A 27,218-nucleotide genomic window follows, 5' to 3' on the forward strand; every position below is an offset into this window, starting at 1 on the left:
ACCCACTTCCTCAGATCTTCTTCTGAAAGTGAATAGGCAAGACCATTATACAACAGAAAGTTAAACAAAAGAAGTTAAAATGAAAGAAAGTAAAAAAAAAAATGTTTTTAACTGACAAATCAGCTACACAGAACAGAAGATGGGGGCAAGGAGGGAGAGCGACAAGAAAGGAGGAAATTGCTTATTGTAAGAGTCAATTAAGTGGCTAATCTGGGATCACTACGAATATCAAAAGGTGGGGAGGCTGTCTTTGTAATGTGTAAGATAATTATCATCTCAATTAAGGCCCATTCGCAACGTTTCAAATTTTAGCATAAATGAAAGGTCTCCCTCTGTAATCTGGTGTTAAAGTCTCTTCCTAGTAAGACGCATGTTGTTAGGTCTTTAGGAGCATGGCCAGTTTGATTGAAATGCCGGCTGACAGGTCTGTGTGTGTGGAGATTTCTGATGTCTGATCAGTGAGCATTAATTCTTTGGTGAAGTGACTGACCAGTTTGTCCAATATACAGTAATTTTTTTTTTACTTTCTTTCATTGTATAATGGTCATGTCTATTCACTTTCAGAATAAGATCTGAAGAAGTGGGTCTGCCCCATGAAAGCTCACCATGGACTAAACTATTTTGTTAGTCTTTAAAGTGTTACACAACTGGCTTTTTGTTTCACTATGGTGGGGAGGTGTCATTCGAGAACCCCCAGACTGCAGATGACGTGTGGTGACAGTGTGTGCAAAGTGCTACAGCTCCACTGGAGGGTGCTGGCAACACACGATACACCCCACCGCCCTGCCCACACAGAGGTTGTTGCCCAGGTCTGTGGCGCATGCCAGGAGGCAGGTGTGCGAGCTTCAGCAAAGCTGTCAAGTGGGAAGGGCAGAGACCGAAACCCCAGGCAGAGGAGGAAAAACAGCTGGAAACAGCCTCTCCTGGAAGTGTGGTCCCTGGAGGGACTGACCCTCTGAAAAGGGGACGACTCCCCCCCCAGGACTCTCACTCGCTCTGAGCATGGGCTCACGGTGTGAGACAGGGCCGGGGAGCAACCATGACCCCGAAGAAGGGTCCTGGCCCACGGAGTCCGGCCAGTGACTGCTGGGAACACGTGGTGAGAATTCTGCTTTCAGCGCCCCCTGGTCTGTCACGGCCCCGGCTGCCTTTCGTCTTGGTTTTTCTTGCAGCATTTCTGCCTTGGATTCACTTACAGTCTCGCCCCCCGTCATTAATACGCCTGCCCCACTGCTGCGCCCAATCCCGCGGGTTTGAATGGACGGGTCTGGGACACTCCACGTGAGGTAAGTAGGTTGGCTTGGATCGTTTCTGTTCATAACTGAAGGGACCTTGTAGGAGCCGGCTGTGCCCAGGAGTGGGCAGGGCAGTACGGGGCGGGGGCCTTTCCGGGTCTAACTCTGGGCTGGGAGTGAGCTGGGGTGCCCCGGGGGTAACTCAGGCTGGGAAGGCCTGGGTGGGCCTGGCGGTTTGCAAGCGCGCACAGAGAGCGGGGAGAGGTGCGCAGGGCGGGGGTGAGTGTGAGCCGGCTGCCGGGAGGCTACCGCAGCGAAGCCGAGCTAAGCGTGTCCTCAGTTAGCGGGCCAGGCTGACCCCGCTGCTCTGGATTGTGCCTTGGGGATGTCACAGTGGTGTAAACAGGGGAACTGGAGAGCTCCCCTCTGGGCCTGGCGCGGGTGCGACTCCTGCTGGAATCCTGTGTCCAGCCCTGGTGTCCCCTGAGCGCACGGCACCCGTAAGTCTGCCCAAAATGAGCTATTCTGCCCCTGCCGGCAGCAAAAGCCCCCTAGCCCCAAAGCCTCCCTCAGCTCCCAGCCATTCTTCCCCTTCCCCGCAGCCATCCAGCCCCTCTGCACGGCCCAGCCCGCAGGCTGAAAGTCCCGAGTCAGGCCCCTGAGATCACGAGCTGTGTTAGAGAATCCGCTGGTGCAGGCAGGTCTGTTTGTCCCTCCCCAGCGTGCGGGGAACTCTCCTCCCATTTCCGGTGCCCTAGTGGGCTCAGGAGCCATCACGCCCCGAATTCCTAAATCCATCTTGTTCCCAAAGGCTCCGTCCAGCCATTCCCAAGCCCCCGTCCTCCGCATCAACTCACCCTCCCAGCCCCACTTGTAATTCCTCCTGTGCCCCCCATCCCGCAGGTGAGCCCTGCCCCCACCCCCTGCATCTGCCAAGGGGGCACCCCCTGAGCTCAGCCGGCAGCGTGAAGAACCCAGGCAGTGCGATGTCGCTGGTGCACCCGCTCCTGCCCTGGCCGACTCTTGGATCTTCAGCTGCCCCCCTCCAAACCTCCCCAACTCACTCATGGTTAGATCTGGGGCTGCTAAAGGCCCTTACGATGTCATCACCACACCCACCGAGGGTTGCCAGGTGTCTGGTTTTCACCCAGTATTCGGGTCCCCCGCCCGGTAAAAAACCCCAGAAAATGCCGCATGTTTCATTTCCTGTTTCCCTCGGATGAAAGCCCAGTGGGGACAATTTTCCCCTGCCCTGTATGGCGGGGGGCAGGGAGGTGAGGCGTGCAGGGCCCTTTAAAGGCACAGCCCCCTCCCCCCCTTTTTTTTGCTTGTCAGCTTTGATCTTTGCCTTTTTTTTCTCAACAGAATTTTTCTGGGTGTTTTTGGGGGTGTTTGGTATTTTTTGTTAAACCATCTGACAGCCCTATACCCAGCCCCTGCCCCTGGTAGCCCCTTTGCATGGCTGAGCTGCTCCCCTCTTCCCCTCCCTCCACTCATTGTGAGTTTTGTGGATCAAGCCGGCTGCCCATGGGCACAGCAGAGGCTGTTGAGAGCCACACGCAGCCTGGCCTAGATCTGCAAAGTTTAAAACCAGAAAAGATTTGTAGATGGTCTAATCTGATCCCCTGCCCACCCCAGGCCCCCTGCCTGGTGCACTAGTGAGTTCTGCACCAAGGCCTCCTGGGACACCCCTCCTCACATGGGCTCAGAACCCAAATCTATCATCCCGGCCAGCCCCCTGTAGCACTGAAAGGAGGGTGTGTGCACTGATGTTGTAACAGTCGTTTACACTGGGCTGGATAGTACACACAAGTGTTTTTATTCAGGACAAGCAGCGGGATTTCAGTGGCTGCAAGTGAAAACAGGCCGAGTACAGTGAATTGCAAGTTTAAAACAACCATAATGCAAGAGCCAATTCCAACATACACTCACGATCACGACAGTCACCCTAAAAGTGTCCTTATTGCAGCCAAGCCTCCAAACCAGGGAAGTCCCCTTTCCTCGGACTCTTTAGTTGTCCTCTTTGGTGGCCATGCCAGGCAAAGACCAAGGGACAGCCAGTTCCCCATTGTGTTACACAGGGCCGGCTTTGGGAAGTCCGGGGCACAATTTGAACAGTTTCGACGGAGCCCCGGCAACCAAGATTTTTTGTTGAGCACGGCATGTCACAGAGCTGTGGGAGGGGAGCAGCCAGCGCGGGACCCTCTTAGGCGCGGGGCCCGATTCGGGGGAATCGGTTGAATTGGCCTAAAGCCGGCCCTGGTGTTATAGATCCCACTTGGGGTGGGAATTCTCTGTTTCTACATTCCACCCTTTCACAGAAAGTTACCTGACCAGCCCCTACCCGCTGGGGTGGTCCCAAGTTTTCCTAAGACCAGTCTCTGCTTGGATTCAAAGGACAAAGGAAGCTGTTTACTGGTGATCACTCAGACATCGAAGGAAACACCCTGGGTGGCTTTTGTTTGCACATTTAAAGCCATCAGCCATTTCCTATCCCATCACACAAGGGTGAGACACACACCAAAGCAAGATCTACAGCCCCGGCAGACTGTGACATGGAGGGCGATAGGTTCCCTCAAACGTTTTGTCCAAAGCATCTCGGAGTTCTGCATAGTTGTGTCCATCAGTCCAGTTCATAAAGCGGGGGAGGGGGGTTCGTCACAACGGTAACAGGTTGTCTTTCACGCTTGCAGATTTCCGCTGGGATGGCATCTTTTCCAAAAGCCTTGCCACTTGACGGCAAATGACTGACCTTGCTTAGCTCGTCTGCTGTGAGTCCCGCATCGAGCTCTGGTGTAACAGGTAGAGTTGGTATTTCATAGTCCAGCCTCCCACCTGTCCCCACAACCGCTAATGCGAGACCCTTTAGATACCATCCACCAACACCAGCACCGCCAAAGACCCTCCAGGCCCCCCACTCACCTATCCAGAAACCGGGGCTGTCAAGAAATTTAAAAAAAGAATGATGCTGAATCGCGCTGTTACACAATAAGAGCTCGCCATTTCGTGGAATATTTCTGGATTTTTCTACATTGTCAGATATACTGATTTCAATTACAAAGCAGAATCCAAAGTCTACAGCACTCACATTATTTTTGATTACAGATCAAAAGCACTGTAAAAACAAAAGAAATATTATTTTTCGTTCACCTCCTACCGGTACCGTACTGCAATCTCTTTATGTTTTTTAAATTGTGCTTGATTGATTAGAGTCGGCTGCATGAGTTAACTGTGATTAATTGATAATCCTACCCCAAACCCCAACACCCACTCATCCTGTTTCTCCAACACCCCTCAGTCCTCAGTGCACCCCCCCTGAGATCCTCCAGCCCCCACCCACCTACTGTGGAATCTCCAGAAACCCCAGCACCCGTGTATGGGGGATAGATGTGTGTGCAGGGATAGATGAACAGACAACATTACAGGGGCTACTTAGTGGGATGCGGAGCAGCCTCTGTCTGTGGAGTGCTTCTCCTCCCCATGTGCTGCTGCCTCTGTCCATGGGGAGCTCGGACCCCCTGTGGACAGGGGCTGCTGCCACCCCATGGTCTTGCCTCTGTATCAGAGGCAGCAGCGCAGGGTGAGGGGAGCCCTTTTTCAACTGGCTCCCCTCGCGGACCAGCTCCCACCTGGCACCCCACGCTGCTGCCTCTGATCCAGCAGCAGCAATGCAGAGTGACTGGGGGCTCCCTGGGAGAGGGGCTGGAGTGCATTGGCTGCCAGCCCCTCCCCCAGGGACCATCGAATAGTCACGTAACCGTTAACATTTCATACAGTCACATGACTATTTCCTTCCACGTATGTACCACTCCGCTATCTACATGTCTGGCGTGAGCCTTCAAAGGCACGTGAGAAAAGGGGGAGGGGAGAGAGGGAAAGAGAGAACCCCAAAGGTCCCCCAACTCTATTTTAACTTTCCCATTCTCATTGCAAAGCCTCGGTCAGCACACTTTGGGCATCATCGGCAAGGTTCGCCACAAACGCATCCAGAACCTCTTGTATTTGAACTAAAGCATAACCTGAACTGAACACTGGTAGCCACCAGTACAGTCCGCTCCCTGCTCTATTTTCCATCTTGGTCTTTATATCAGCATATGTTATTGTTGAGGCGAGTGGAGTCTTCATAACATCTGTGAGGTCTTTGATGTGCTTCCGAGTCTGGTTAGCAATTGCTTCGAGGGAACTGTCATGCAGGCCAAAGTCCTTGCAATAATCTTTCATACAATCTGCCACAATTGCAGCAGTCGCCTCCTTAGAGAAGATAAAAGCGACAGAGAGACCGAAACCTAGGGTACCTGGCCTCCATGTTGTCCCCTGGATCTCCTTTTTCTTCTCTTGTAGGACAGAGCGAGAGATGGTAAATAACATCTCAGTATGTCTGCTGAGGATGGATGAAATGTAGGTCTTCAGGCGGGGTAAATCATACTTGTCATGATTCTGAATAGATGTAAGAAACACATCAGTGTAGTAAATCCCTGCAGTTTGCAGACGATTGTTGAAATCCTTTCGGATCTGGTCCAGAGTTTTCTCCTCGGAGTAGCCTTTTTCCTTTTCATTATCCAAGTCCTTGTCCACTTTGGAGCGCACAAAGTAAAAGCCTTTTCCCATTTTCCGAATCTCTCTGGCAAGGCTGAAATGGATGGCTGTGCAGCGTTCAGAGGCGACGATAATGAAGAAGTCATAATGGCTCAAATGTGCTTTCTCAAGGTTTTGGCTTTCTTTAAAACATGTGCCAATTCCTGGCAGATCCCAGAGAGTTACACGATTATTACTGGGAAATGGGTAGTCATTTTTCCGTGTAGTTTGGCATGTCCCTGTTTTGGCAGCACCTTTATCATTATTCTTCGTATCTGTAATTGCATGAATCAAGGAAGATACACCAGAGCCAGATTCTCCTATAACAGCAACATTACACCTTGAAAGAATCATCTTTGCAATAGAAACTGCTTTTGAAAGGTCACCTGTTTTGACAGCTGCCTTGAATTCTTCTGTTGACATGATGGCATTAATAGCTCCTATTTCTTACTATCAGAAAATTGGATCCAAGCCAACTCTCATAAATGGGATACGTAATATTATTGAATCCAGGAGTTTAGCAGCACTCGGAAAAGGACATCAAAGGCAACAAACCATCATGCTTCAGGGCACAGTCCAAACATTAATAAACAGAGATCGTGAAACCAACACCCCATGTAGGAAGGTTATCACATCACTGTGAACCAGGCAGTTTCTTGCACTTCCCCTTGACCAGCAGCTCAAAGTGGTCACACTTGGAGACAAGAAGTTGGGCTAGAAGATGAAGCAGGGGTCCGATCTGGTTTGCAGATTCCTAAATTCTGAGAAAAGGCAAAGAAAGAGTTAGATTATTATCCATCGGTTTATTTCTTATTAAGCAACACAATTGAAAAGGAAGAAGAAAAAGCCTTTTATGATCACTTTTTGAGTTATGCTTTGCAGAGGACAAAAAGTTAATTAGAAAAATCTCAATCCCCATTGAACACGTATGTGACTAATCCCAGTAGAGACAGAATTTTATTTTAGGAGGCGCTGAAAAATCAAGGCCTCTGAAATCAGAGTTACTCACTGGAGGAGAATCAGGCTAGTGGACTCTGGAGGTGAATGTTACAGTCTGGGGGACAAACCTGATGAGTGAGAGGTTGTTTCACTGCCTGCCTCTTAATCCTGGGTACCTCAGAATGTTTTGTGGCTGTAACTTCTAAACTGGGATGTTCACAGTCAGTTACTCCCTGAGCACCTATGGGTAGCTGCAGCTCTGGTCCAGCAGCTTGAAACCGTGCAGCCTACAAGCAACATGCCAGACACATTCTAGCTTCCACCAGCCTTTGTTACAACCAGCAAGGGGACCCCAACAGACACCTGGTCCTGATTGTTTTGCAAACCATGTGCTCTGCAATGTCCAGCCCTCTCCTGGACTCTTGAGAGAAATGACATGGTTGGTTTGTTCCTCCAGACCGGGGCCTCCAACCTTTTCATGTCCAACATTTACTTTTTGAATTTAAGGGCAACCCAGGATCTACCCTGCACCTTCTGGGGGCAGAGCGTGGGCGGGGCCAGGAAGGGTGGGTCTTCTCCTGCCTAAGCCCCTGGATGCCCACGCAGAATATTGATAACGTCTGAGTATCAGTTTTCAAATGATACCTCACAAGGCATATTTTGTACAAAGATTACGACAACAGGGCGTAGGGTTCTCATGATTATGAGGGTTAGCCAGCAGCCTGGGGACTAAGGGGTTAACTACACCTAGCCTGGTGGAGTGGCCGATAGGAATGTAGGCAGGAATTTCAAGCTGGGACAAAGGAATTTGGCTACGTCTACACTGGCATGATTTTGCACAAAAGCAGCTGCCTTTGCGCCAAAACTTGCTGCCTGTCTACACTGGCCGTGTGTTCTTGCGCAAGAACACTGACGTTCTAATGTGTGAAATCAGGGCTTCTTGCGCAAGGACTCTGACGCTCCCGCTAAGGAAGAAACCCTCTTGCGTAACTGTTCTTGCACAAGAGGCTGCTGTAGACAGGCAGCCAAGAGATTTTGCGCAAGAGCCGTCCAAACGGAAAAAAGCCCTAGTGGCCTCTTGGACGCTCCGTACGCGCAGGCAGCTCTGGACTTCCTGGTAACCCGAGCCCCCTTAAAGGCAGCCGCAGCCGGCAGAGGCCACGAGGCAGAAGCCCTTCTGCCATCTCTGCCACCCAGCTCTGCCGTGCGGCTCTCCTCCCTCCCCAAACAGCCACCAGACCACCAGGATGGCCGCTGCAGAGGGGGAACAGCCTGCACCCCCAGTGCAGGAAGCCCCAAGGGGCACAAAGCAGCATGCCCCGTCCTGGTCCCCAGGGGAGATCGAGACCCTCCTGGGCCTCTGGGTTGATGAGGAGACCCTCCACGACACCCGGTCCCATTGGCACAATGCAGACATCTTCCGCTGCATGGCCCAGGCGCTCTCCGAGCAGGGTCATCCAGCCCGGACCCTCAAGCAGGTCCAGGCTAAGGTCAAGGAGCTGTGCCTGGGCTATGTCCAGGCCAGCGAGGGCCAGGGGGCAGGAGCCAACACCTGCCCCCATTACCAGCGGCTCCATGGTATCCTGGGCCAGGCAACATCCCAGGGACCCTCGGTGCCAGTTGACACCAGCAGGCGCCCCCCCGTCACCAGGCCCAGTGAGACGGGGGATGAGGAACAGCTGCCCAGTGGGTTGGAGGAGGAGGAGGACCAGGGGAGCAGCGTGAAACTCCAGCTGGGGGTCCTCTCCGAAACCCCGACGTCTCCCGTGCATCATCGAAGGCCGGGGAAGGATCCACTGGTGAGTGTTGCACTTTGCACTCACAAGGGCGAGGGGGAGCCAGGCACACAGCTCCAGGAACGTCCGCTTTCGCATGCGAAAGTTCCAGAGCCATTGCTGGTCGTCCCATCGGCCCAGGACCAGCCAGTCCCACCAGTCGGTACCGGTGTCCAGTCTCCACAAGGGCCTCTCCACGGTGGGGTGGGGATGCCACAGGGAAGCCGAGGCCTCCCTGGTGAGGGAGTCCAGAGCGACCTGCACCTCGAGGTCCTGGACGAGGAGTGCAGCAGCTTGGAGCAGCAGCTGCAGGCATTCCAAGATGGCCGGAAGGGGCCAGAGCAGGCACAAGGCCACCCCTGGCTCCATGGCACACAAAGAGAGCTGAGGTCAAAAAATCAGCTAATGGCACTAAGGCACAAGCTGTGGTGTCCAACAGGCAGAGAGCAACCACAAGTAGAACTGCTGCAGCTGTCAGTCCCTGCAAGAGGTCCTATAGCTCGCAGCAGGAGAGAAACGGCTGTCCAGGGAGATCCCTTTGAGAATGTGTTTCAAAGGAGATCCAGCCCCCGCCCCCGGAAAGGGCTGGTGCCCTTTTGCCCTCTCCAAAATGGTTCTGGGCTCCTGCTTTTGCGCAAGAGCGTCCCACCAACGTAGACGCTCTCTTGCGCAAAAGTGCATCGTTCTCACGATGAGTCCCAGCCAATATAGACGCTCTCTTGGGCAAATACTTTAACGCAAGAACTCTGTGATAGGGAACAACCAGCATGGATTTGTAAAGAACAAATCATGTCAAACCAATCTGATAGATTTCTTTGATAGGATAACGAGCCTTGTGGATAAGGGAGAAGCAGTGGATGTGGTATACCTAGACTTTAGTAAGGCATTTGATACCATCTTACATGATATTCTTATCAATAAACTAGGCAAATATAACTTAGCTGGGACTACTAGAAGGTGGGTGAATAACTGGCTGGATAACCGTAATCAGAGAGTAGTTATTAATGGATCTCAATCGTGCTGGAAGGGTATAACAAGTGGGATTCCACATGGGTCTGTTCTGGGACCGGCTCTGTTCAATATCTTCATCAACGATTTAGATATTGGTATAGAAAGTACGCTTATTAAGTTTGCAGATGATACCAAGCTGGGAGGGGTTGCGACTAATCTGGAGGATAGGGTCATAATTCAAAATGACCTGGACAAATGGGAGAAATGGTCAGAGGTAAACAGGATGAAGTTTAATAAAGACAAATGCAAAGTGCTCCATTTAGGAAGGAACAATCAGTTTCACACACACAGAATGGGAAGTGACTGTCTAGGAAGGAGTACGGCAGAAAGGGATCTAGGGGTTATAGTGGACCACAAGCTAAATATGAGTCAGCAGTGTGATGCTGTGGCAAAAAAAGCAAAGCTGTTTCTGGGCTGCATTAACAGGTGTGTTGTGAGCAAGACACGAGAAGTCATTCTTCCGCTCTATTCTGTGCTTATTAGGCCTCAGTTGGGCTGTGTCTAGACTGCATCCCTTTTCCATAAAAGGGATGCAAATTAGACACATCGCAATTGTAAATGAAGCGGGGATTTAAATCCCCCCCTGCTTCATTAGCATAAACATGGCTGCCACTTTTTTCCGGCTCGGAGCTTTGCCAGAAAAAAGCGCCAGTCTAGACGCGGATCTTTCGGAAAATAAAGCCTTTTCTGAAAAATCCCTTATTCCTCTTAAAATAATAAAAAATAAAATAATTAAAAAAAGCTTTCATTATGGTCCTAGGACCTGCAGGTATTTGGGAAACTGGAATTTTTACATGCGTGAGACTCCATCTAAACAATTCCCAATAGAAGGTACCTTCAATCTAGATAAAATTTTATTCCTCAGAGAAACCCTGAAATCACCAAAAATGTCTGGTATACAGTGGGAGCCATTTGTCTATTGGTGGGAGGAAGCCACGAAGAGACTCCATGAGTCTTTACTGCGGAATCTAAAGACTTCCAGGAAAAATTAAAAACTCAAGTGCAGGATTTAAAAACAAACTGTAAAGCATCCAGATGCCTTCCCACCCAAACTACTCCATTAACCCCCTCGGCGCCTTTATATCCCCAATTAGTTAAGACTGAGAGCAAGGAGGAGGCAGCTCAGGACATTGTGGATTTCTTCTGCAGTGTCCCACGGCAGCAGCCATTACCTTCTTCTCCCTCTCAGCCAGCTGCGCTTCCTCCTGATCCACAAGCTGCAGCACAAACCTCACTGACACGTGTCAACTGTACGAATTGATCCCTCTAGAGAGAGCTCTCTCCCTCCGCCGCCCTGTCATCATCAAGCCAGTGGAGCTGATTCCGATTTATCCAACAGCTCACCCAGTTCTGGGTCCTTTAGCCCAGGCCCAGTTGCAAACCACACTAGGAGCCGACAAGACCCGGCATTATTGATCCAGGCCCCCTTGAGACAACTACCTGGTGCAGGAGATGACTTGGTTACAGTACACGCTGCTTGGACACCGAAGGACCTTAGGAATATGGTTAAAGAGTTTCCAAATATCAGCGGAGCACGTCTGAGTCTTCCCTGCCGCCATGTGGGCTTTGTCCCCTGTCCAGATCAGACCCCGTCTTCCAGCAGAGCCTCCAATATCCCCTACAGCAGCCCCTTCCCAGCCATTAAGTTCAAACAGTGGGATTTCCGTGGTTGCAGATGAAAAACGGGCAGAAGAAAGTAAATTACAGAATTAAAATGAAAGTGCACAGCTAATTCAAATCCACTAAAACACTCGTGACGAGCAGCCCCTTGCCCTGACGAGCTTGTTGTTATTTCAGGCCTGTCTTCAAGTCATAGATGATCATTTACTGAGACTTGAATTTCCAGTGGTTCCCTTTGTTTCTCTTGTATCTTAGTTGGTCAGACCTTTCCCCAGCCTAAAGGCAGATAAAAGGACCCATTGTTTATATAGGTTCCCACGTGGGGTGGAAATCTGTTGCTCTCTATCTCCACCTTCCATGGAAAATGATTTGGTCAAACCCCTACCAGGTGGAATGGCCCCACGTCTTCCTAGGACTAGCTGCTGCTTAGACTTAAAGGACAAACAAGGCTGTTCTCAAGTCGTTACATTGATCAGCCCGTCATTAAGGTGTCTGGGAGCACCCCTCAGGGTTTACATTGGCACATTTAAAACCATAAATAATTTCACCCCTCATATTTCTTCTAACATTTCAGACAAGACTGATGCATGCAGCCAAATCGGCTACCCAGATGCAGCAGATTGTATTACAGCTGGTAAGTTAAATGAGGTATTTTGTCCGAAACATCTTCAAGTGATGCTTTAGAGTTAGCAACCAATGTTATAAAGTATCGGGGGAGGAGAAATTGTCACAGTTAGGGTTACCAGGTAGCTTCAGAAAAAATACCAGACACTTGAATGGGGGTGAAGGCGGGTGGGCGGGACCAGCTGGGAGGGGAGCGGCGCTGGCTGGGAGGGGGGGGGACGGGAACCAGGGCTGGTGTGGGGGAATCGGGAACAGTGGGGCTGGCCGGCGAAGATTGGGGGGGGTGACCGGCGGGAAACAGAGCTGGTCGAGGGTGGGGTCAGGGGCAGCAGGGCTGGCGAGGGGAGATGGGGGAGGATTAGGGGGAGCGGGGCTGGTCAGGGGAGATTGGGAGAAGGAGAACTGGCCAGCAGGAAGCAGGGCTGTCCGGGAGGGGCTTAGGGGGAGCTGGGCTGTCCTGGAGGAGGTTGGGGGGAGCAGGGCTGGCTGGGGGGAGGAACGGGGGTGGGGGAGAGAATCAGCTAGTGGGGAGCAGGACTGACCTGGGCACATGCAGATCCCAGGGCGCTGCCTGTCCCCCGCACGGTCCCAGCGAAGCACGAGCGAGTCCGGCTATGGCTCCACAACGCACTTGACCAGCGCTCAGGAGCACAGACAGGGCTTCTCCTCCTCCCCATCAGACTCCTACATCACACACAGCCACAGGCTCCCAGCACCGATCATGCCCCGCCTCCCAGCCACTCCCCCGCCCCCGCCAGGCTTCCGTTGGCACCCAGCCAGAAAACCAGAAAATATTTTAAAATAACTGGGACTGGTCTCTCAGAATGTGTCCGAAGTGCTAAGCTAAGCAGTGAGTTCCCCCGGACCTCTGGCAGAGCCCCTGGCCTGCTGCGCCCGGCAGCCTTAGCTCAGTGCAGTGAAACTGGCCTGCGAAGACTTAAAAACCAACCAATCGTCTTGCAGCACCTTAGAGACGAACAAACCATGTCGATGGGATCAGGAGCTTTCATGGGCACAGCCCCCTTCCTCAGGTGAAAGAAAGGCTGGTGCTGGGAGAAACTCTCAGGAATGTTCACTGCTATTTTCTGGGGATACTTTGTCCCCATTGCTCTGTGCATCCTGCCAGTCCGAGGGTGGGTGCCCTGCAAATAGCCCTGCTTGACAATGCACCTTCACACAGGCAGAGCAAACATTCTTCTCTCTGTAGATTGCCAGGAAATCATAAACAAGTTCTCCTTTGTGCTAGAAACCTCTCACGCCAGGGACAAGGGTCTGGGGAGTGGGGAAGTGAAACCTGAACAGAGGATGTTGGTGCCCCAAAACAGTCACCTCTTTCGTAAGAATAGTTGGGCCTAGCCAATCCATAGCACGTTTAGTATCCAAGCAGGTCGTCCAGCTTAGCCATTGGGCTCTGGCCCACTTCCCAGAAGGCTGCCATTGTCACTGACCCTCTGTGACCCTCCTCACAGCTGAGGACAGTGAGGCAGAAGAATTAACTCCCCGTGTGGAGCTGCTCAAGCCAGGGAGAGAGGATCGGAGGCAGACCTGAGCCCCAGGAGGGGGCCCTGGAACCTTGCTCCCATGCAAAACCCTCCCAGGAGCTTTCCATTGTCACAGGCGCACAAGTGGTACATTGCTTCCCAGGGCCTCTGACTGCAGAGCACTTAACAGAGTCAGCGTAGCCCACACTGCCCATGTCAGGCCGGTCTGGGTCGTCTCCAGTGCGCGGGCGGCTCCCGCTGGCTTCAGCGGCACTGCGGCAGGGCCAGAGAGAGGTTGAGGGACTTGATCCAGGTCATGTAGCAAGTTGGAACCCTGGTGGTTGGGCCCCAGCATGAAGTACCTGGCCAGGCAGCTAGTCTGTGCCCCAAGTCCTGGCACATGGTCCAGTTGAGGGGAAATATTTCCTATTTACAGTTCCCTCATGACCATGGGCAGCCCAGGCTCTGCCTACTGTAGGTGTTCTGGGAGCAGCATGGGGGCAGTGTCCACCCTCCCCATGCACCAGGGCCAGGGAGGTTCACGCCCCATGCTCTCCTCTCTCCCCGGTGCTCTGGGATGGGGAGTCTGGGGTGAGTGTGCACTCGCACCCTCCCCATGGTGGGGGGCATGCACATTCAACGTGCTACCCCTCCACCTCTCCTCCTCAAGATGGGGGCAGGACCTCAGCAGAAGGGACAGGGCTGCAGGGAGAACTGGGGGCCTACCTCCCCCAGCCCTAGCTGCACTGACCACCCATGCTTATGGGGTAATGGATGATGACTTCAGTACTCCATGTGATGGAGAATGTGGGTACCTAGACCCCTGTTAAAAGGGGAGGGTGAAACAGGCACGGTGGAGCACAAGCGGCTTCACAGACACAGGGGGAAGATTCCCAACAACCCCCTAATTGGATGCCGGGGTGGGGAACCCAGACCGAAGGGCCAATGCGCATTGAAGAAGAGATCCACCTGCTGAGGCCAGACCTTAATCCCCAAAGCGTATGTTATGAGCATGGGCAAGAAGGCCACTGGAAACAAGAGTACCCCTTTATGGACTGCGCGTATGGCCAGGCCATGGCTGCTAATCTCCAAGCGAGACCCCGGGATCAGACAAAGATTACTGTACAGGGAAAACCAGTGACAACCCTGGTGGATTCTGGGTGCAGCCAGACCATGGTCTAGACAGAGTTGGTCCCCGAGTAGGAGGGGGCAGGTGGTACAGTCCTGATGCAATGTATCCCCGGAGATATTAAGATGTATCCGACAGGGTGGGTCTGCCTGTCTGATGGGGTAGATGAGTTTGTTTGTAGGGTAGCATTAATCTTGAAACTCGTATACCTGGTCCTCCTGGGGTGGGACTGGCACAGATTTGGGCGCATTCTGCACAACTGGGACCAGTGGGGGCAGGGTCAACCGCGACCAGCAACGAGCAAGAGCTTGAGAAGGGAAACATCCCGAGATCGTGGGGAGGTGTACGACCCCGAGAAGACCCTCGCTTCGGAGGAGGTAGGAGTGGATGAGGACTTCCAACAGGAACAACAGGAGGATCCTTTCTTGACACGCGTGAGAGCAAGATGAGGAAGGGACAGAAGATCGTGACCCTGGGACACCTTGCGGCCCAACCCTCGGTTTGAGGTAAGAGCCGACCGGCTGTACCGTATCATGAGACTGTCTGATGGACAGACATAAGTCAGCAAATTGTTGGTCCCCACACGGTACCGGAGGCAGGTATTAGACCTCGCCCATGCTGATCCATGGGCAGGACATCTGGGTCAAGAGGTCAGTCTCTCGAAGAGGATGCCATGACCAAGGAGAAACGCAGGGGGACACCACCTAGAGAGAGGCATCCAGAGAGGCAAGAGAGCTAATTCCCAGGACAGCTGGCTGGGGGTACCAGGGTGATGAGCCAGCCCCCCAACACTGACACACTGTGTGACCATCCGTAATGTCACCATCGCCGTGAGCACAGCGGTAGAGAGCAGCGTGGGATCTATTCTTTCAGACACAGATGGCGAGCCCACCACAAACAGAGGCCGCTGAAGCCGAAGCAGGATCTGAGCATGTGCACTACCGATGCTGTTACAATGCTTTTGGTCAGCAGTGTAATTTTTGCTGACAAAACTGAGTGTGCAAGATGCAAGGAATGGAAAATCTGAAATGGCTCAGCAGCACCGTCTGAGTTACAGGGAGCTTGGAACAATTCCAGGGCCGGCGCGGCACGCACCTTCGCATCTGATAGAAACCGAAAGCAACAGGCTGGGCTGCCCTTTCCCAGAAATAGGAGATTGTCAGGAAGGGGCCTGGCTGTGAGTCATCAACAGAAAACTCCGGAAGTCCTTTTCTTGCAAGGAAACAGGCCTCCAAACACAGACCAGAATGCCAGAAACAAAAACCTGCAGCCAGATCCCCAACTGCTCCATTTATCTCTGCCCCCTGCAACTCACCTTCCAAGATCCATGGTTTCTACGCACACCTGTCACAACCTATGTACCTCATCCAGTTCCCTAAATGTCCCAGAGACAGCTGGTGGGGTTAAACCGGACCATCACTTCTCTCTTTGGTGAGCTCACACAGGAAAATGATCTGTCCTCGCCCTCAAAGGCACCCTGCACAGCACTTTCTGAAGGGGTATGTCTACACTACAAAGTTAGTTCGAACTAACGGACGTTAGTTCGAACTAACTTTAATAGGCGCTACACTAGCGCTCCGCTAGTTCGAATTTGAATCGAACTAGCGGAGCGCTTAGTTCGAACTAGGTAAACCTCATTTTACGAGGATTAAGCCTAGTTCGAACTAGCTAGTTCGAATTAAGGGGTGTGTAGCCCCTTAATTCGAACTAGTGGGAGGCTAGCCCTCCCCAGGTTTCCCTGGTGGCCACTCTGGCCAACACCAGGGAAACTCTATGCCCCGCTCCCGACCCCGGACCCCTTAAAGGGGCACGGGCTGGCTACGGTGCCCGTGCCAGGTGCAAGCCTGCCAGCACCCAGCTAGCAGACCCTGCACCTGGCACGGCACAGAGCCACCCACCCGATGTCCCCCAGCCCACCCCCTCTTCCCGGGACCAGGCTGGCGGCTCCCGGGAGCCTGCCCTGGACCGCAAGAGGCGGGCACCTTCCTGGGCTAGTGCGGACATCGTGGACCTCGTCCACGATCTCCGCACTAGGCACAGGAAAGTGGCCGTCTAGGGCAGGAGAGCTGCCAGCCTGGCCACCCAGGAGCAGGTGTGCATGAAAATCAAGGGGGTCCACTGAGACCCCCGACCCTGAGCCCTGAGCTTACAATGGCTGTCCTGGATCAGACCAAAGGTCCATCTAGCCCAGTAGCCTGTCTGCTGACAGCGGCCAACCCTAGGGACCCTGGAGGGGATGGACCGAAGACAGTGACCAAGCCATTTGTCTCGTGCCATCCCTCTCCAGCCTTCCACAAACTTTGGGCAGGGACACCACTCCTACCCCCTGGCTAAGACCACTCCATGGACCCAACCTCCATGACTTGATCTCAGTTCCCTTTCAACTCTGTTCTAGTTCCAGCCTTCACAGCCTCCTGCAGCAAGGAGTTCCGCAGGTTAACTATTTGCTTTGTCAAGAAGAGGAACTTTCTCTTACTACTTTGAAGCCTGCTACCCATTCCTTTCCTTTGGTGTCCTCTAGTCCTTCTTTATGGGAACTCAGGAAGAACTTTTCTGAATGCACCCTCTCCACCCAACCCCTGCTTTTAGAGACCTCTATCCTGTCCCCCCTCCGTCTCCTCTTTTCTAAGCTGAACAGTCCCAGTCTCTGTAGCCTTTCTTCATCTGGGACCTGTTCCCAACCCCTGATCATGTTAGTTGCCCTCCCTTCTCCCAGCCTTTCTCTTCCCCTCTCCCACCTCCTTTTCCCAGTCTCCCCGGCTGTGTCTACACTGGCATGAATTTCCGGAAATGCTTAAAACGGAATACTATTCCGTTTTCAGTTTTTCTGGAAAAGGAGTGTCTACATTGGCAGGCTGCTTTTCCGGAAAAGCCCTTTTTCCGGAAAAGCGTCTGTGGCCAATGTAGACTCGCTTTTCTGGAAAAGAGCCCCGATCGCCATTTTCGCGATCGGGGCTTTTTTCCGGAAAAGACTACGGGGCTGTCTACACTGGCCCTTTTCCGGAACAGTGTTCCGGAATAAGGACTTATGGCCGAGGGGGAGCAGAATAGTTTTTCCGGAATAGCGGCTGATTTTGTACAGTAGAGCATCGTTGCTTTTCCGGAAATTCAAGGGCCAGTGTAGACAGCTCGCAGCTTATTCCGGAAAAGTGGCTGATTTTCCGGAATAAGTGGCCCAGTGTAGACACAGCCCCCCAGTTTTGTTCAATAAAGACAGAGTCAATGTTGGAAGAAATGTTATCTTTATTTTGTACATCAATAAGAAGGGGGGCTAGGGAAGGGTAAGTGGAAGGAGGTGAGGGAGGAATGGGGTACGAGCCCCCGATGGGGAGGACTGGGCTGGCTCTGCGGGCTTCTGGGGGTGGAAGCTCTCCTGCAGCCCCCCAATTGCCCCCTCTCCCCAGATGGCAGCCTGCGGCAAGTGCAGCCGGGCTGATGGCCGAGTGGTGTGATGTGCCCAGTGTGGGTACTCCAGGCACTCCAAGCCAGAACTTCTTTGCAAGCGGGGCACCCCTTAGAACTGTGTGTCCGGGGTGGGGGTCGGGACCCTTTAAGCGCAGCCCTCGGCTAGCCTGAGACAGCATCTCCACGCTCTAAGTCCTCCTCTTATGCCCTGCCGGCACTGCTTCCGGCCATCCTTAAGCCCTGTTCAGAGTCCACTCAATGTGGACTTGCTAGTTCGAATTAGCAAAACGCTAATTCGAACTAGTTTTTAGTTCTAGACGCGTTAGTTCGAATTAGCTTAGTTTGAATTAACTAATTCGAACTAAGTTAGTTCGAACTAGCGCTGTAGTGTAGACGTACCCAAGGAGACTCTGGGGCATACGGTAATTGGCGAACATCTACACCATGCTACGTTTGGTTTGTGTGAACAGGGCTGGTTCTAATCAATTGGCAGCTGGGCTCACTTGTAGGGTTGCCAGATGCTTTAAAAAAAATACCTGAAAAAAAATTGTCAAGCAAAAAGGGGGAACCTGGGGAGAGGATTCGGGAGGTGGGGCCGAAATGTGGTCATGCTCCTAAGACCAGCTCTGTTGCTGGCCCCTTGAAAATGGCAGCCCCAGGCAACCACCCGGCTTGTCCACCGCTAAGACCAGCTCCGTGTGTGAACACTGTTGGCACTTCTGGTGACAAAACATTTGCATCCTCTGGGAGGGAGTTTTGCTCTGTCAGCAGGAGCGTGCTCCTGCTGAGACAGCACCATTCACACGTGCACTTGCCATGGCAAAACGTGGTTGTCCATGGTTATTTTAAGCATCCATTAACAACAAAAATGTTGGTGATCAAGAGTAAGGGTAGACAAAGCTTTACTCTGAGCCGAAACACCATGGACTGAACAAAAGCCCTTGCTTTAGGGCTCATTGCAACAATCTGTGACCCAGTAACCTCTTTGGGCATGTCTACACTACAGCGTTATCATATATTTAGTAGCCCAATGTCTGTGACTCTGTAACGCTGTAGTGTTTGGTGTTGCCTCTGAGTGGTGCTGTTGCCCCCATACTGTCCTTCACGGCCCCCCCCCCCTCCTGTCGTGGCACTCGGCTGACTTCTGCGTCACCCAGCTGGGCCACCACATGGGAGCAATTGGCGCAAACGGCTGTTTGGGCTCTGCGGTCCCCTTAGTGCTACAAACCTCTCATGCGACTGTGACGGCGCGTTGTGGTTTTCCCGTCTCCTGCACCCCTGTAGTGGCACGAACAGACTCCACCAGCCAGTAGAATAGAGGGAGTCCAGGATACAGCACAGATGTAATCGGGTTACAGGGCAGGCCTAGGATGCCTCAGCCCCCCTTGAGAAGGGGGAGACTGGGCCCCTAAATTCCAGCCCCCTTGCTTAGGCTGCTTCCTCCATGATACCAACCAGAAAACTCCCCCACTCTCCTCCAGACCTGCCCCCCAGCCAGGGCTGACCTCGCCCTCCTTTCTTCGTTCGGCTCCCTGGGAAGTAATTGGTCTGACAGGTTTGGAGCCCCCTTTGCATAATGACTCATCCCCTGCCCTGCTGGGCCATGCTACAGACAGCAGCCTGCGGGGGTCACCCACAGCCCAAGCCTAGCAACTAGCAAGGTACCAACACGACATCACAGCGATGGACAAATGGGGAATGGGGAAGTGAAACCTGAACAGACGATATTGCTGCCCTAAAAACACAGTCACAGTGGAGCACTGTAGGGGATAATTCTGGACAACTGGATGCAGTGAAAACAAGCAGAGGATTTATTACACACCAGCGCTGGTGGAGTACCAACCAGGGGTTAACCTGGTGAGCACTAGTTAATCAAAACATTACAATATATTATATAGGCAACAGATGGGTGGAGGGGAAGCAATTTCATAGATTCTAGTGGCAAGACAAAAAGAGCACGTAAGTCAATAAACTACGAAGGTTACACAGCATCTCTGCCCAATGCCAATTAAACATCTTATCACTAGTACAGGTAGTTATTCCTCACAAGCTAAATAAGCCAACATAAACAAAACAGACATGTTAATGGCAACTTTGTTTGCTGAAATTATGATGCGTCTACTGTGGGGTGATACTGCCTCGCGTTGGCGTGGTCCTTGGGTTCCAGGTTTATTATCTAGGGTTAAAGGGAGACTGTGACGGACCCGGCGGGGTCCGCACTAGAGGAGGGAGCGGGACTCCCCCCCCCTCTGGAGAAACCGCGCGCCGCAAGCGGCGCGCCGACCGGCATCGCAGCCCCAGAGTTGGGGCCGCGGCAAGCCCAACCCAGAGCACCCCGCCGGGAGCGGGGGAGGGGGCGGGCCGCGCGGAAGCAGCCAGCCCGCCCGCCTCGGCTGGCGGCGTTAAACGGGGCACGGACCCACGCTGGGGAAAGGGCGGGGGCGGCGGCGGCGCACAGACAGGGCGGAACGCCCGGACGTCACTCCCTGGCGCCCATAAACATGGCGGCCGGGCAGACGGAAAAGGGGGCAGGAGCGAGGAGGCAGCGACCCTGGCTTCCAGGGGCACCAAGGGCTCGGCCCCCGGGGCGACCAAGAAGGAAGGAGTCAGCAGCTGGCGACTCGCGCTGGGACGCACCCGGAGACTTCGGCGCGGTGAGTGCACCCCAATCAGCCCCATCGCCGGGGCGGACAAGCAGGGAGTGGAAGGAGCCCGAGGCAGGGCCCTTTTGGCGCCCGTGGGCGGAGGAGTCGGGGGCTGCCGCCCCATCCGCCGTGGAGGGCGACGCGTAGACGCCAACTCCACTTAGGGCCTCGGGCTGGGACCCGGTGGTGAGGGCGGGCCCGGGTCCCCCACTCCCCCACCCTTCCTACAACCCTCAAGAGCCGGAAGCAAGGCGGACGGTGCCCGCCGCAGAAGCTGGCCCGGGTCAGGTCCCCAACCCCAACCCCAGAGACACCACGGACACCCCCCCCCCCCCCGGCTGGAGAAGGGGGCCTGAACTCGGGGTTCGCCGAACCCTCTCGGCCATCCCTGGTCGAGAGGTGATCGCACCCCTTTCCTGGGCGGCCCTGTCAACAAGCCCAGGGGGCTGGGGACAAGGAGAATAAAGAAGGCGGTGGGTCCGCGGAGCCCCGCCCCCGGCTCTACGCTGAGCCAAAAAGAGGGGGCGCGAGGTGCTCGCACCCGTAAATCCGTCACAGAGACAGTGAGAACAACTTCCATAAAGTTAGTTTTGGTACCAGCCAGGGTCTTATCGGAATGAGGCCCTCTTGGAATGTGGTTGCCAGGGCGACCAGGGTCATGTTAACTGCTTGTGCTGTGTATTCCCAGGCCTGTCTCAAATTTAGGATTAAATAGGGGCTCTTAGCAAAATACCATTGACTGCCTCAGTTTACCCCTACAAGCATCTACACATGCCTTATTTTGAAATAACTATTTCAAACTATTTTGAGACCCCACCTGCCACTCACTCCATCCCCTCCCTCTGTTGCTTTCTCTCTGCCACCCTCACTCACCTTTACTGAGCTGGATCCGGGGGTTGGCATGTGGGAGGAGGGCCCCAGGGAGCGGCTGGAAGGTTTAGGGGGCAGAAGGGGTCTCTGGGCTGGGGACTAAGTGGTTGGTGCGTGGGAGCAGTAAGGGGCAGGTGCTGAGAAGGGGTTTGGGTGCTGGAGAGGGTTCCTGGGAGAGGGTTTGGATGGAGGGCTGGAGTCTGGGAAGGGGCTCTGATCTGGGGCAAGAGGATGGGTGGGCCTGTGGGGAGAGGGATTGGGGTGCAGGCTCTGGGAGGAATAGAGTGCAGGAAAAGGTTCTGACCTGGGGCAGGGAGATAGGTGGGGGTGGGGATGGGGATGTGAGGTGTAGGGTGGGGAAGGGGGATACTGTGCAGGAAGGGGCAGACCAGGTGTTCCAGTTTAAAAGTAGATGCCTGACAACCCTAGTGGACTTGCCAGGTAGATGTGGAACAGTGGCAGTGTAGCCTAGTGGGTAGGAAGTCAAAGTGGGAGACTGGACTCTTTGGGTACAATGCCTGGCTTTGAGCCAGCAGCCAGGACTCCTGGGTTCCACGGAACAGAGGGGGGTACCTAGTGGCTGGTGTATGGGGAGACCAATGGGAATTCTGGGAATCAGGATCTCTGGTTCCTTCCATGAAAGGCAGTGGGGTCTAGGGGATTAGGTCACTGCAGACCAGGAGTCAGATCTGGGTTCTAGCTCTGGGAGGACAGTGGTATCTAGCAGTTAGAGCAGGGGGTAGCTGGGCATCAGGACTCCTGGTTCCATAGACTGGGGAGTATGGTCTAGTGGTTATAGCATAGGGGAGGGAAAAGACAGTGTTCTTCATATCTACTCTCTGCTTGGACACTGGCTCATGGACAGAGCCTGGGAAAAAAAAAAACCTCTGGGCTGGACTTGGCCTGGGAAAGCTCAGCTTTGTGTGCCTGGGCTCCCCGAACAATGCACAGAGAGGAGGAGCTGAGAGTGGGACCCACAGAAGCCAGCCTGCTGAGCCGAGGGGTTTGGCCTAAGGGATTTAGTCTCCTCCATCTGCCCAGGATTCCCCCCCAGGAGCCCTTTTCTGGGTGATGTTCAGGGTTACCCAGAGGCCCCCCCCCCCCCCCCCCCCCCCCCCCCCCCAGCGCTCAGACCCCCTGAGGGATGCCAGATGCAGAGGAGAGATTCCTGGGAGGGGCCTGCAGAGACAGCTTCCCTCTGAGCCCAGCTCTGGCTGGGGGAACAGGTCCCACCCTCCCGTCTGTGCACCCTGGGCGTTTCTCTCAGCCTCTGGGCACGGACTCACTGTCTCCCTGCCAGCAACACCCTCCGTTCATGAGCTTCCCCCCGCTTTGGCCCTCGCCTCAGCCCCGGCCCTCAGCTGTGTCTGGCATGAAACCCAACAGACGTCTGTCTGACACGGCTCCACATAAAGATTCCAATGAGGACAAGTCTACGCAGGGCCGCTGATTGGGGAGGAGTGGGGAGCTGCCCTGGGGACTAGTGACTCCTGGCCATGGCCACTGCTTCCTTGGAGCGACTAGAGCCCCAGGACCTTCAAATTGTCCCCCAGTATCCTCTGTAGCCCTGACAGCAGTGAAGGCCTGGTGGCGGGAGGTTAGCCCTCAGCCCCACCCCTTTTGCCTGAGGCCCCACCCCTTAGCCCTCAGCCCCGCCCCTTCTCCCTGTGGCCCCGCCCCTTCTCCCTGTGGCCCCGCCCCTTCTCCCTGTGGCCCCGCCCCTTCAGGGCAGCTCAGAGCTGGCTCTTCCCAGGGCCCAGCAGAGTTTCTTGTCAGTCCTCAGTTTAAGGCTTGGAACTGTACGATTACAGATAAAAGACAACTATAAATCACCACCTAGAGCCTGAACTGATTAACAAATTCCCTCCCGTCTAACGGGCTATTTCTCACCCAAAGGTCGGCCTGAACCCTGCTGGTCTGGCAAGAGAGCCGGGATCCGCTCCTCATGAGCCTCCCACGCCGGCAGAGCGACACCGCCACAGTGTGCCGAGGAGACGTCCCCGATTCGTACGATGTGGAACAGCATCACCAGAAGAGACCGAGAGAGCTGGCACCACAGCACGTCCCCCAGCCCCATCCGCGGGACAGCAACCTAGCACGTAGGAAACCTGGATTCATTGCTGCAAAGGAGATTGCTAGTTTAGTGCCAAAACTAACAGTGCTGAGGTAATCCACATTGGCTGAGCAGAATTCCACTGTTTTATATATAACCTTCTGCTAGGTCGCGCCGGCAGCAGCCAGGGCTGGGTTCCTCTCCATCCATCCAACACAGAACTGACTCCAGCCCCCACCAGTAGCCTGGGAAATCCACACAGACCCCTGGGCACCTCTGAGTCCAGGTGTGGAAGAGTCCAAGTGTGGAAAAGAAACTTTTAATACAAAGGGAGAGCAGTAACATGGCATTGATTTTGGAAAACCCACAGACACAGTCCACAGGAAAACACCACAGACACAGTCCACAGAGTTCACACAAACCCACGAGTGACCGTCCCTACTCAAATGAGTTGGGCAATGTCCTTGTCCTCTCAAGTCCAGCAATGTAAGTGTCCCATTCACAGGCCCAACCCTTCTCTGCACCCCCCTCAGTCACGGCCCTTGGTCAGGGCAGACCAGAGCTCAGAGGTGATCTGCAGAGTTCTCCTCCCATCGGAGGGGAAGGGGTAAGGGAGGAGGGGTAGGAGGCATCTCGCCCACTCTGCGGGTCACTTGTCATCCACCGGCTCTCTGCTCTCTGGTGCGGCCCTGCTGATCATTTGTTACCCCTCGCTGCCACGGCTCTGCTGGCTCCGCCTCACACCTCCCCACCAGTTGCCCCTCGCTGCCTGCTTCATGTTACAGGAGACCCCGAGTACCCCAGGGGTGATGTGGGATCGTCGGGGATCCTCTCCACCCCCTTGCTGCAGCCCTTGACTCCTAAAGGAGTATAATAGGGTGGTGCCGCCACCTGGCTGGGCCTGCGCACACTGAATAGGGTGCCCTAGGAGCCTCCAGGAATCAACGTATTCCAGTAGTAATCTGGCTGTAGCCCCAAATCAACCATTGGAAATACCACACACCGGACTGGTCCCAGGAGAATTCACCCACCTGTACTGAAGTACTACGGAAACCGGGCTGAACATTCTAAGAGTGAATAAAATCAATTCACAAGGCCCCCAGAAATAAAGGGCTGCCAGGTGTCCGGTTTAGAACTGACAGTCTGGTACTTGAGGGTTCTGTTCAGGAAACAAATTGAGAAAATACCGGACATATAAAATGTTGGGTATTTTCTAATTAAGGAAGTTTTATTATTATCAGGAGTATCCGTACGTAGTTGCAAACTGCCTGGCTGGTAGATACACTCACACTGCATCAGTGTGTCCACCAGCCAGACAGTTCGCAACCAGGCGAGGGGGTGGACGGAGCCGGGGCGGGATCGAATCTCTGGGGCTGGACTTGCTCGTGCTTCACCAGGACCCTGCGGGGGTCGGGCAGGGCCCCGGGATCCGTGTGCACCCGGATCACTCCCGCTCCCCGCTGGCCGATTCTCTCCATCCACTCCTCTCCCAGGCCAGCCCTGCTCCTCCTGACCCCCTCCCGGCCAGCCCTGCTTCCCGCTGGCTGGTTCCCCCCCGATATACCCCGGCTAGCCCTGCTGCCCCCGACCCCTACCCCCATCTCCCCCGGCCAGCCCCAATGCCCCCGACCCTCTGCCCAATCTCCCCCAGCCAGACCTGCTGCCCACCGGCTGGTTCTCCCCCTCCCCCGCACCTCCTCCTGGCCAGCCTCATTCCCCTCCCGGCCTGTCTCCCCGCCCTCTTATTTGAGATCAAGTGTCTCTAGTATTTTTTTAAGCCACCTGGTAACCCTACATCTCACTGGCATTTGCCTGGCCGCCATGTATCCCACCCAGCGCATGGCTCCCTCTGCATCGCAGAGTCCCATACACTGGCTGGCCTAGGCACTTGCAGGCCTCTGGCTGGAGTGGAGACAGCCCTGGGCAGGGTGTGTGTATGTGTCAGTCCAGGTAGCAACAGCTGCACAATCCCCTGCCACTGGGGCAGGCCCCACTAACTGCCAGTGGCTCTGGTGCCTTGGGCAGGTCTTTTGGCCTCTCTGCAGACTCAGAGCCCGTCTGTTTGCTGGGCTCCGCCCAGGGAGAGCTTTCCCAAACAGCCTCCCTTACTCACAATCACTTCTTTGCAGGCCCTTTCCAGTCACAGGCACAGCCAGGGCCTCTCTGCTCCAGGGACAATCCCCACCACCCCCAGCAGGCTCCCCATGGCGGTCCCTGGCCTGGAAAAGGCTCCACCCCAGCTGTCACATTATGGGATTTCACAGGGAACAGCAAGATCACTGCTGGTTCCAAGGGAGGAGGGGTGTTTGCCCTAAAGTCTGTACAAAGGGGCCATGGGAGGTGTCAAATGAAAGCTTGTGTCCTACTGATTGTGTGTGTGCTACTCATGTACTTGTGTGATGCCTGTATGTGGAGTTATGAATATGGGCTCAGCGCTGGTGCTGTGAATGTTCTCTGCCTGAGACAAAGCAATGGGCTGTGGAAGGAATGTCCAGTCAATGACTATGCTAATTAGCGAGGCTCCAGGGACAATGGCTCTCCAGGTGGCCAATACACACCTGAGGAAGGTGTCTGGAAACCTGCAAACCAGCCAGGGCATAATGGCTGCCAGTATGTGAAACACAGATAGGTCACTCGACCATGTGACCCACTCCAGCTTGGGAGACACCAGGAATGGATATAAAATGCCATGAGGCAGTTTCCATCTTGTCGTCAGTCTTGCTACTGATCCCAGATGCAGCCTTGCGAGGGACAGGGAGCCGGGAAGGATTTGCCAACCCATCCTGCCATAGGATGTGCACCAGAGACTTCTAAGCTGGCAGTTTGTAACAGCCCTGCTGAGAGCCTGTATCAAGAACTTGCTGATCGATGCATGTGATGTATTCTCCTTAACAACCTAACTCTCAATCTTTTCTTCCTTTAGATTTTAGATCCTAAAGGATTGGCCCAGTGTGCTCTTGTGGGTAAGATCCAACGTGTAAACTGACCAGGGATCTGTGGCTGGTTCTTTGGGACCAGTCGGGGTAGGTGAGATTGGGTTCTATAACCCCTCATTTGTGTGCAGGCCCGGGGCTCATTGTGGCACAGGGAGAGGTGGGGTGTTGGAGGGGTTTCGCTCAGTGTGACTGGCTTGTGGCCTATTTGGGAAGGTCTCCAGTCTGGGGCTGTAAAGAGCCCTTGTTTTAAGCAATTTTCCATGAGTGGACACCCTCAGCGGTGCCCAGACCTGGCCCAGTCCATCACACCTCCCCTCCCCCACTCACTGTGAATTTTGTAGATCAAGTCAGCTGCCCAGGGCACAGCAGGGCTGCTCAGGGCCACATGCAGCCTGGCCTAGAGCTGTAGAGTTTAAAACCAGACAGCGATAGATGATCTGCCCATCCCTGCCCACCCCAGCCTCCTGCCTGGTGTGGTTGTGAGTTGTGGACCAAAGTGCCCTCCAGAAAGGCCCCAGGTTCACGCTGGACAACTTCACGGGATGGAGAAAGCCCCAGTGCCCTGGGAGCTGGGAGGAATCAGTGTTGTGAGGGGAAGGGAACAGGCCACACTTGTGAGCACGTCTCATACCCCACATGCCCAGCGGCTCTGTGCTAAGGTTGCACAAGTCACTGTAATTCTGGTGCTGCCGAGCTTTTAAAGGCCTGGTCTCCGCACAGATCTTGGTCCTTACAGAGCCATTGGGGCCGGGCTGTGTTGCTTTATTCTGACCTGCGTACCTATCCCAGCCCAGCTTCCAGTGAGTGCACAGATCTAGCTCCACAAAAATGCCGCCCACCAACATAGCTCATTCCCCTCTCTGCACTGGTACGCAGGCCTGTACACGGACACGGCTGAGTTCTGGTAGCGGGAGAAGGGG

The 27,218-nt window shown here is 54.2% G+C and overlaps 1 protein-coding gene and 1 long non-coding RNA gene across 2 annotated transcripts; one reads left to right on the top strand and one right to left on the bottom strand.

Annotated features, from left to right (window-relative positions):
• Nucleotides 1–636: 636 nt before the first annotated feature.
• On the top strand, nt 637–26,385 carry LOC112547806 (uncharacterized). The gene is made up of 5 exons (XR_012897529.2): nt 637–1,286; nt 3,929–4,037; nt 11,730–11,789; nt 23,206–23,475; nt 26,286–26,385. It is a non-coding gene; the product is annotated as an uncharacterized LOC112547806 (long non-coding RNA).
• LOC102449006 (interferon-inducible GTPase 5-like) lies at nt 4,031–12,478 on the bottom strand. The gene is made up of 2 exons (XM_075908287.2): nt 12,322–12,478; nt 4,031–6,571 (listed from the first exon to the last, which is right to left on the bottom strand). Exon 2 carries the CDS (start codon nt 6,231–6,233, stop codon nt 5,160–5,162), a length of 1,074 nt encoding a protein of 357 aa, XP_075764402.2. The 5' UTR covers nt 6,234–6,571; nt 12,322–12,478; the 3' UTR covers nt 4,031–5,159.
• Nucleotides 26,386–27,218: the final 833 nt, after the last annotated feature.

The sequence above is a fragment of the Pelodiscus sinensis genome, chromosome 22, assembly GCF_052426305.1.
Source record: "Pelodiscus sinensis isolate ZL-2025 chromosome 22, ASM5242630v1, whole genome shotgun sequence".
Classification (NCBI taxonomy): Eukaryota; Metazoa; Chordata; order Testudines; family Trionychidae; genus Pelodiscus; species Pelodiscus sinensis.

Coding starts and splice junctions, on each gene's coding strand:
- LOC102449006 (XM_075908287.2), bottom strand. CDS start 6,233: ATGTCAACAGAAGAATTCAAGGCAGCTGTCAAAACAGGTGACCTTTCA.